This window comes from Poecilia reticulata, chromosome 7 (assembly GCF_904066995.2).
Source record: "Poecilia reticulata chromosome 7, P_reticulata-male-v2, whole genome shotgun sequence".
In the NCBI taxonomy this organism is placed as follows: Eukaryota; Metazoa; Chordata; class Actinopteri; order Cyprinodontiformes; family Poeciliidae; genus Poecilia; species Poecilia reticulata.
Window position 1 is genome coordinate 14,842,744 of NC_088836.1, and position 10,765 is coordinate 14,853,508.

Below are 10,765 nucleotides of genomic sequence, written 5' to 3' on the forward strand. Positions count from 1 at the left end.
AATTTCTTTTAAGTTATGTTTGATATATACAGCATTTTCATGACAATTGAAGGTAGTATAGTTACTTTATTGGGCTATAAAACGGCACTATATTCCTGGAAAATACATAACATCTTCTCTTTACGCAACAGAAAACCTGCCTCATCATTTGCAATAATTTATTTTTGTGACAGAACCTGAGGTTGTTTGGCATCATTTGACTTAATCCGAGGTTCGTTACTCACATCTAAATATACATATTGAAAGCACTATGAAGTTCTTAAGCAATCACTAAACGTTTTAAGAAGATAAAGCAAAGAAAAATTTTCCAAATAAGCAAAATTCAACTAAACTGTGAGGAAACAACGGCAGACATGGGGATAAAACGTGGATATAGTTTTTTTGTTTTTTGTTTTTTTTTTTAGAAATTTTCAAAACGGACAACCATTTTCTTGGCAAATTAATTTTTTCTCATTACAAAGAGCAGGTAGAAAAGCAAGACAGATACAGACATGAAGTGAATTAGGAATAACTTAAACACATCAACTGTTAAAGCAATTAATTGTATTCAACAATAGTACAACCAAGCACAAACACTGCAAATACATTTGCTTGGACATTTTCCAAAAAGAAAAGGAGAAAGTATATCTTATGTAACGAGAAAATTTTTTTAAATTTAAAATTGTAACAGTAAAATGTTAACGGATTCAACGGAAGCACCGCATTCAGCGCCATATTCAGATGTTAGTCTAAACTAGAAGTATTACCATTTCTGTAACAGCAATTATTATGACTGCAAAATGAAGAGAAAAAAAAAACAACCTTTTTGACCTTTACATAATAATCTCACAGTGGCATTTATATAATTTAAACGAGGGCTTCATTTTAACTAAACATATTCAAGTACTTGAACTGAAACTGGAAGTCTGATTAATATTCTCATCAGCCCTGAGTTTTGTACAATATACAATTGCAGAAAATTTGCATTGAACAAAGATACTGTACAGCATCCTGTGAAAAAGGTGTGCAGCTGTTAAAGCAGGTTTTGCATTTTGTACCTGTTATATCTACAAACTCAAAAGTCTGCATGCTTTAGTATTACACGGGTCAGTCTGTATTAATATTTCGCCAACAACAAATTTTAGTACCTTTTGAGATGAATTGACAAAAATAAATTCCTGATTAAGCAAAAAAAAACACAACACAAAATTAGAATCTTTTCTGCAAAAAGTGCAGTCAGTTGCACATATCAGAACGTTTCTGAAACGTGGGAGCCGTGCAGTTATGGTGGCGTCGCTCCGCCTTCAAGGTTGGCAGGCTGGTTCGTCTTGTGGAAAGGGGTTTCTTTGTATATAAACCAACAATTTCCTCCCCACAGGATGAGGTTAAGGAATCCAAATATCTGCAGAAGAGTTGGGACAGAAATTGAAAATTAGCCAAAAAGGAAGCATGGTTTTCCTTCTCTCTCCCTTTTATAAATAATTTGTAATTACTCCAGAGAGGAAATACTTTGCAGAACTACTTTTTTCTTTTAATTACCGCTACAAGTCTTTGAGAGAATTAATGTGTCTAACATCTTTGACAGTTTGGTCCATCCATCTTTGCAAAGCAGCTCAAGTTTAATCAGACTGATCTTCCTTCCCGTTGTGGCTCTGGCTTCATGTTTAGTGAACCTCCACTAAAGTCTCTAAAGATTTATTTTCCAAAATCGCCTCGTATGTTGAACTAAGCGTCTTCCTATTAACTCTGAGCAACTTCTTAGAACCTGCATAATAACAAAAAAATGAAGCTGTGATGCTGCCTCCACCATGTTTGACCGTGAACTACCAGAAATCTGTTTAACTCTGACCTAAACTGATGGGAACATGTTCATCCACACGTTTGCCTTTTGCTTTACATGACATGCGGGAAGCTGCAAGCAGGACGTCTGGCTTTTTTTCAGGAACATCTTTACCAGCCTCCCATTGATGGGGCAGATTGGTTGAGTGCATAACTAATATTGCTCCTGTCAACAGATTGTCTCACCAGAGTGGTGACTCTCTGCAGTTCCTACTTGCTTTGGTTACCTTGAATCTCTTGGCTGCTTTTCTGACAAATGTTTACTTTGCCCGGTGTGTCAGTGCAGGATGGAAGTTTTGTGAAGCCGTTTCATTTTTTCAGAAAGAAAATCCCGACCCTCTGTGACACTCAGACCTTCACATATTGCTTTATAAGCGAATCTTGATGATTTCTGAAGGAAACTGGTTGCACTGAACTTTACTTATCGGTAGCAGAGTCTAAAAAATAAAAATAAAAAAGCCCAAAAATGCACATAACACTTTTCAGACCTTTTTAAATTTTTGATTGAAAACCATGTTTTTTGAGGGTTTTTTTTTTTTACTTTGTTTGAGCAAATCATGGTACAGTTTTGTCTATACACAAACCCGTTTCTTATGCAAAGAAATGCCGAGTTATGTTATAACTCACCACAGAAGAATTTAATTTGCCCATAGAGGGCAAAGCTCCTGGGGTGCATGTGTTGTTCTTGCAAACTTTAACACCACTGAAAATAGTTTCAAAACTAGTGGCTGTTTTGACGTCAGTCAAGCCTCTAGCCCAGGCGGAGGACGATACGAGCCACAGGAAAGCCAAGGATGCAGTCACCAGCAGATCCTAGAGAAGCAGCAAACAAGGAAGTACAAAAACAGGTTTAATCTTGTGTTTAGTTTCAGGGCCCTACATAACCAAGCAGGTTTAATAAGACAGAATGTTTTTTTTTTTCATTTACCCGATTTGACTGAACCAACCATAACACTACAGATCTGAGTAGCTGTTTATTCCTCACTGGATGCGTTTCATGTAGTTCAAAAGAAAATAAGAGGAAAACGGCTGAACACACGGGGGGAAGGAGGGGGGGAGCCCCTGGATTCACACATGGCCCAATTTGACTGAATCTAAAAAAATATTATTGCAAGCTTTTGTTTTGTATTAAACTCTGTAGATCTGACAGCATCAGCCGTTTTAAATCCTCTGCACTGAATTATCTACAAAGATAAAAAGAATCATATATCGTCATGTTTGGTAAAGTGGATGTTCTCGTCATAAATTAGGAAATGAAAAAACAAAATAAAAGGTAACTCCATTTTTATGTAAAATTTTAAAAATATATTGAAGTAAAATAAAATATACTTTTGTTTTCCTTTTTATGTAAAAAAAAAAAAATGGAAGTGATCCGTTTTGTTTTCTAGTCATGTTTTAAAATAAAAAACAGCACATTTTCATATTCCTAGACAGGAATAGATTTGCATAATGTTAGTTTATTTTTTCTTAAGTTTATATATTTATACTTTACTTTGTATGCCTGGACTGCTTGAAAACTGAAGTCATATTCATTCTTTCACTCAATGCTGGCCAACAAAGCTGATTCTTAGGAACCTAATTTTTTCCAGACGTGGACTGCAGGGGGCGCAGTTTATTCCACACAACCCAAGCTTTTGTCAGATGCTTTCTTTGTCAAAACAAAACGAATACAGATGAACAAGAATATACACCAAAAAAATGCACTTAAAAGGACAAATATGAACAAAAACTTATTTGCTGATCCCCAGCATTTGTCAACAGTGACATCCTGGGATATAAGAGAATATAAGAAACCGTCTTTGTTGGTGATGATGCTTTCATTGCTTTAAAACATGAAAAGATTTTGTTTTTGTTTCAAACAAGACAAAAACTGAATTAAATCTTGTTTTTACTCACTTGTACATCTGCTTCTTTTTTCCCATCCAGACTCTACAATCCAGTTGAGAGTGTGTGTTTTTTAAGTTGTGTGTGTGTGTTTTTTTTTTTTTCATGGCTATATACATTTACAAACTTTCCTAGAAGTAAAACAAAATGGAAACAAGCACATCTTTAAAATGCTGAACAACAGTCCGGAGAAGCTTCTCTAAGCTGATGTTTTCAGTAAGCAACAGATTCCTTCTGCTGTGGCCGAGATTCCTCACAGTCACCCGCCTCACTAGCTTATGACAACACAGCAACATTGCTCCTCCAGTGTTGCCCGTGGTGCTTCCTGACGGAAACGTTTGCACAACACCGATGTCCTTCATTTGCTTGCAAACCACACCCTTCACAGTCCTTCACTCGCACAGCTCTGCTACACTTTCTCCGAGCTCGAGTAAGATTCGGGACGAGGGCGTAGATGCAAGTATTCCACGACATTTCTTGCTTGAGGTTCCTTTCGATCCAGATTTAGCTAATCTGTTTAAACAAAGCAAGAAAAGAATACAAGAAATCCATGCAAACGTACCGTGATGGGACCCCGAGGGGATTCTCTGTACAAGTGCTGATAGCCCAGGTAGAGGATCAACGAGGCGGTGCAGTAGAGAAAAGCCAAAACCCCGATGCAGACGTAGAACTGTGCAGAGGACGAGTGATCTCCGGTCAGGAAGTAGCTTGTGAATGTCGTTCCGTTGGTTTCACAATTGGGAACAGTATATTGATGGTCCGTCAACCTTTGCACACAAATAAGCTTTTTTTTTTTTTCTTCTAAGAAACCACAGTTTTAAAATAAGTTTGCATTGTGACATGGCTAATATCTTCAGTAATTCTGTTGCAGTGGTTTAAAACCCTTTCGAAAAAGACGCAAGAGAAAGCCCTGGAGCGACTCTCTCAATCTCTGCAGAATGGAGTCCTACCCCTTCCCCACACACTGCTAATCAAACTGAGATGTTGGAAAATATTTCTAGTCACAAAAAAATATATATGTCATAATGTGGAAATAAAGTCCTCGCATGTCTTGGAAGCATCTCTTGATTTGGCCCCATTCTGAGCCGTGGAACACCTTCTTATTCTATTTTTTTATTATAAAAAGTTTGACTGACTGCCTGAAAAATATCCAGGTGTCTGCTAAGAAGTCAGATGTGTAAAGATTTTTTCATCATATCTTCTAACGCTACAGCAAAATAAAGGCAGATGTGTAGTAGTGTTGAAGGGTTGAGGTGAGGTTCAGTGAGTTCACGGTCAGATTCTTCACCTGTATTGGACAAATTTTCAAACCCATGGGATTACAAACCTTATGCTAATGGATATCAAATATCTACACTTCCATATTCAATCACTGATAAATTTGTTACTTGATCAGGGGGATAAATAGTCAAAAACAGTGAAGAGCTCAACAGCTGTGTATTGGGAATAGTCTAGTTTCAGTCTAGAGGTTTATTTTCCACTAAAACAGTGTTGTGTCTATTTGTTTGAGTTGTTTTAAAGAGGCAGTATTATGTGTTTTCCAGCCACATAGTATCATTTTATAGCACAATCGAGTAACTATGTGACCTTCAGTCGTTCTGTATATGTCAAATATGACTTAAAAGAAATTAACCTTCGTAATTTAACATCTTGAAATTGGGCCTCTATCTTTTTGAAAAAGTCCTGCTCCAACCTTCAGGAAATCACCACAACATTGTTTCTCTTTTAACCCTTTACCAAATGTTTTGGCAGCATTTCACTGAGAAGTAGCTCATATAATGAGCTCAGCAGACACAGAGATCCACTAGGTGTTTGCTAAATGCTGCTGGCTAGTCTGAGGGAGCTGAATGTGGGAGTCGCAGCGGAGGGCTGCGCTGTGAGACAGAAATATGGAAACTGCAGCTCCGAGGAGGAGAAACATTTTGCCCAGCTGAACGGTTGCCATGGCAGATTACAGGATTTCTCAAACGTGCATAATATAATCAAAGCAACACTCCAAATATGTTTCTTATGAGGAAATAACATCAGAACATGGTGTAAAGCTATAAAAACCATTGATTTTACATAACACTAACCCTTTAAATCACTAAAAGCAGCTAAAGTGGGGTAAATGTGAGTAGCGCTTAAGTTTTAAGGATTTGTTCCATTTTCTACAAACTCTTGGCAATACGACATCTGAGAGGTAAAGAATAGTTTGTTAGTTTTTTAATACAGACTGTGCCTTTAAGGCAGCAGGTCTATTCATCGTTTCCTGTTCTATTAAAAAAGCTGTATCTTTCTTTGCTTAAGATTTTAGTTTAGCTTTTTTAGCTTGAGGTCATCCTAGCAGGAGAAACTCAGACCAGTCCCCCTGTTTGGGTGAGCTAGGATTACTTGGCCATACCTGAACGGGTAGTTGAATAACGCATCTACTTTCTCAAGTTTGCCTCCTTTGCACTGGATGTTGAAGCTGATGGATCCGCTGTAACCTCCAGTCGTAGCGAAGGCGAATATGGAAAAAACCTGTAACCACAGAGGGGGGAAACAGTTGGGAGAAAAGAAATGAGGAAGGGGCTGATGAAATTAAAAGTGCTGATCTAACGCTTATACACATGAGCACATACTTCCTCGTATTTGACCTGAAAAATGTTGACAGGAAGTCTAGATAAGATGGTTTACAATGCAGGGCTCACACTTTAAAAAAAATAAATAAATAAATAAATAAATAAAGTGAAAGGGTAAAAATCGTGAGGCAGTGGATAGGTGAAAGCTGCAAATGTTTATATTAGATTCTGCAATTATTTCTCAACATGTTTCAAAACGACTGCCCACTTGCAAACGGAGCTGCAGAGGTTTGGGCACGATTCAGTCTGACATAAACCATGAAAGTGTAACGCATTCCACGTTGAGGCTCAAATAATAACTCCTCTGGGCGTGGGGAGGGTCACAAGACCAACTGCCTAATCAATTTGTGAGGTATTTCTGGCGAGCAGAGATGAGCTACCCACGTAAAAACACACACCCAGAACCGCACAGGCCATATGGTGAAGAAATCCTGTAAAACTCACCCATTCTAGCACACGGATGAACGCTAGAGGCTCCTTCAGGGGTCCAAAGTCGAGAGTGAATCCTGATGAGAGCACTTTCTAATAAACGTAAATACAGAGTGTGTTAGAAAACATGAAGGAATCTGCTACCGAAGTGGGCTTATCGAGAAAAAAAAAAAAAACAGGAGATTTGCTGGTTGAAAAACAAAACTATTATCCTGGTCTCCTCTGAGTGTTGTGGCCCCTGAAGTTACCTGAGCTACGGAATCCATGTTCGCTCCGAGGGAAAAACGGACTAATAAAACTTATCCGCTTCTTTTTATTCTTGCGGCTCCGTGCAGGTTCCTTGTGTCGCGTCAAACTTTTCAGTGAATCGCAGTGGCTGTGACGTTACCGTTACGTTAAGGCGATAAGAAAAGGGGACGGTAGGGGGCGCTGCTGGGAAAGCCAAGAAATAAGGGGATTTTTTTTTTTTTTTTTTTTTACACGTCATGTGCACTTAATCCAAAACATACAGACTAGGGTTTCATTAGTTTTATTGAGAAGAATTTCTGAATTAAATCGGATTTAGCAAAAAATGTATTTTTCTCTAATGCAAAATCAGAGTATAGATGAATGATTACATTAGTGGTAGTGGCTACAAGAGGGAACAAGTTTTTTACACAACTGGTCAAAAGTTTAGGGACGCCTCAATTAATGCCTCTCTCTCTCTCTCTCTCTCTCTCTCTCTCTCTCTCTCTCTCTCTCTCTCTCTCTCTCTCTCTCTCTCTCTCTCTCTCTCTTTCTCTCTCTCTCTCTCTCTCTCTCTCTCTCTCTCTCTCTCTCTCTCTCTCTCTCTCTCTCTCTCTCTCTTCCATTGTTACTTGGCTTTTTTTTCCACATCTGGAAAGACAAGCAAAACTTTTTACTTCACTAAAGTATTCCAAACTCTGCAGAATCTAAGATTCTTAACCACAAGTCAGATTTGACTTTCTGCATCTGGCCGTCCCACTAAAGTGGGGGGAAGAAAAAAAAACCTCCGCCTGGTTAGACTGGTAATCAAAGCACCATGAATGACCTTCAGAGTTTCTTTGTGGGGATGGGAGAAACGTAACAAAAGAATAACTGTCTCTCTCCGCAGCAGTCTGAAGCCATTCCTCTCGGCTAGGCACATGACATCCTGTTGTAAATGTGCCAAAAAGCACCTGAATGACTCACTGACCTCAATGCATCCACTGATGAGAAGTTGTGTTTAGCCTGTAGCCAGATAAAAAAAAAAGAAAATATTTGCACAAATGCATGAAACAGTCATGGTCGAAATGCGGTTTCTGCATCGTCTGTTGCTAATTTCACCTCAGATCTTTTTTACTGTTGCAATAAACTGTGTAAATTCTTCTTAACAATGTGCATACTTATATTTAATATAAACTACTAAACTTAGCACACAGCACCTTTTTTCATCTTTACTAACATGATCTGGTTTAAAATTACTGTAAGTGGGGCTAATTGAAGCATCTCTTCCAGAAAGGGCAGGAGCTTCTTAAAGACACAGAGACCAATTCCAAGGTGTCACATTACAAAGTCAAATTTCTTTTAAGTCATGTTTGATGCATAAAGCATTTTATAACAACCAAAGGTAACATGATGAACTGACTATTTCAAATTTTCATTCATCAGTCCATAATACCTGGACTGATGTATTATTCATTTTAGGTTCATTTTATATAACCTGATTGTTCTATAAAATGGAAAATACATTATGCCGCCCCTTTATAAGTGAGTAATATACATCCATTTGATCAAGCACACATCTCTCATTAAAAAGATGTAATATTTTAATCTTAAATGTTGTGTTTTCATTTGCTGAAAAACATACAACATTGAAAACAAGTAATTAAATTTTCAGAAAAAATAATCTATATTATAGTTCACTGGTATGAACCTGCATACCTGACCTGGTCACTGAGGCTATTTCTAGAGATTTCATGAGCAGTAACTGCAAAACAAATAGGTTGGGTGTGATGGGCAGTTTGTTGTTCCACAAGATTTCACTAAAAATAAAATCTACTACTGGTTTTACTGGTTTTGTTACTTTGATAGAGGCTGTTATATATGTAAAGTCAAACATTTATACATGCTCAGAACTGGGCTGAGGAATGAGCAAACTGAGCCATTGCTGGCACCGAGACCATCAAGAGACCCAACCCTCCTGTCTGACTATTGGGAGTGATGGTTTCAGGAGGGGGCTGCACAGTGGTGCAGTTGGTAGAGCTGTTGCCTTGCAGCAAGAAGGTTCTGGGTTCAATTCCCGGCCTGTGGTCTTTCTGCATGGAGTTTGCATGTTCTCCCTGTGCATGCGTGGGTTTTTCTCCGGGTACTCCGGTTTCCTCCCACAGTCCAAAAACATGACTGTCAGGTTAATTGGCCTCTCCAAGTTGACCCTAGGTGTGAGTGTGTGTGCATGGTTGTTTGTCTCTGTGTTGCCCTGCGACAGACTGGCAACCTGTTCAGGGTGTACACCCCCCTCGCCCAGAACATCAGCTGGAGATGGGCACCAGCAACCCTCCCAACCCCACTGAGGGACAAGGGTGAAAGAAAATGGATGGATGGTTTCAGGAGGCTTATTTAAAAGATTTTAAATTGTTTAAAAATCTATATTTTAAAATGCATATAGAAAAGATCGTCATAGCCAATAAGTTGCAATTATCCTTAATTGATTTAGATCTAACCAATTAATCAAGCTGTATTAAAACACTGTTAGTATTGACTGTAGGGTGGTGTGTTTAACCCATTGTCTCCCAGATCAGAGTCTTCTTCAGGCCTCATTCACCACTGGGCCAGGCCATGTGCACAAACTACTATGTTAAAATATGCAGAGACAGAATCAGGTTGTCCAAACAGCTACACATAGATAGTTAATTAAGTAAAATGAGATAATTTACATTACAGCCAACAGACTTAACTTACTGAATGGACATAACCACAACAATAACCACATGTCTCCTTCAAGGAATACTGTATATTCTTATCTTTCTTGTAGTTTCTGCCTCTGGGGTCAAGCTATATTTCACTTTCTGTGGAGGAATGCAGCCATACAAACAAGCTGTGTGGTTATGAGAGCAAATTCAGGACTTTGGTAACACGCAACTAAGATAATAAAGAATATAGTTAATGATTTAAAGTAAATATTAAAAATAGTCCCTAAAGTTGTTCTTAAATGACTAAAACCTGATTGACAGATTTTATTTTGGGCCACGATAAGATGCAGCATTTTTTTGTTGCTGGTTCACAGACTTGCTGAACAGGTCGAGCCACTCCGTGAGCAAAAAATGGGGAAACGCAAACACTTACCGCTCTGCTCCTCCCATCTCTCACTCCTTGTCAGAACTGTGTGTGAAGGCATTGACCGAGACTCGTGAAGAGGAGCCGGAGGGCAGGAAATGGAAGGAAAACCAGCGCAGGAACGTGTGAACCTGTTGTGTATTACTCCAAAAAAGGATATTATATTTATATGTTTATCATTTGCAACACGTAACAAGTCATCCTCGTTAGAGGAACAAATTTACCATGATTCAGGAAACACTTTTTATAGTTCTCTTAATCTGGAACTTTTCATAATACATTGTTATGTGAGCTTGCCTGAAAAAAAAACACCCCACACAGGAATGTGAAATACTTTTTGCATAAATGTATGAACTCTGTACGTACGAACTCTTACATGTTATAATGCTTTGCTGTTAAATGCTAAATTTAAAAAATATGGAAAATTGAAGGCCAACATTTCAATATTTTGTACTTCTACTGTAGTATGATTCAATAATAAAAAAAATGGACAGAAGTGATCTCCTTCTTTGGTTATTATTTCTGAAAAAGAGTAAGCTAAATAAAAATAAATAAATAAAATAGACAATCACCCCTCCAAAAGGGTAATATGGTTTTAAAAATCTTGCCTTATTTGATGACAACTCTCACATACTTATATAACAGAAATGAGCTTGGAAATGTTAAACCTTTTCGAGTCATTTTCACCTTTTCATCTACATCATGATGAAGCTTAA

At 38.0% G+C, this 10,765-nt stretch overlaps 1 protein-coding gene across 1 annotated transcript; it reads right to left on the reverse strand.

Moving 5' to 3' along the window:
- Positions 1–523: 523 nt before the first annotated feature.
- sypl2b (synaptophysin-like 2b) lies at positions 524–7,146 on the reverse strand. The gene is made up of 6 exons (XM_008413294.3): positions 6,983–7,146; positions 6,750–6,827; positions 6,086–6,204; positions 4,265–4,469; positions 2,446–2,631; positions 524–1,381 (listed from the first exon to the last, which is right to left on the reverse strand). Exons 1-6 carry the CDS (start codon positions 6,998–7,000, stop codon positions 1,262–1,264), a joined length of 726 nt encoding a protein of 241 aa, XP_008411516.1. The 5' UTR covers positions 7,001–7,146; the 3' UTR covers positions 524–1,261.
- Between the last annotated feature and the right edge of the window lie 3,619 nt (positions 7,147–10,765).

Excerpts from the sequence above, each read along its gene's own strand:
- sypl2b (XM_008413294.3), bottom strand. Across the intron at positions 6,205-6,749 it reads TCATCCGTGTGCTAGAATGG|GTTTTTTCCATATTCGCCTT; the intron begins GTGAGTTTTACA and ends CTGTGGTTACAG. Across the intron at positions 4,470-6,085 it reads TTATTCAACTACCCGTTCAG|GTTGACGGACCATCAATATA; the intron begins GTATGGCCAAGT and ends TTGTGTGCAAAG.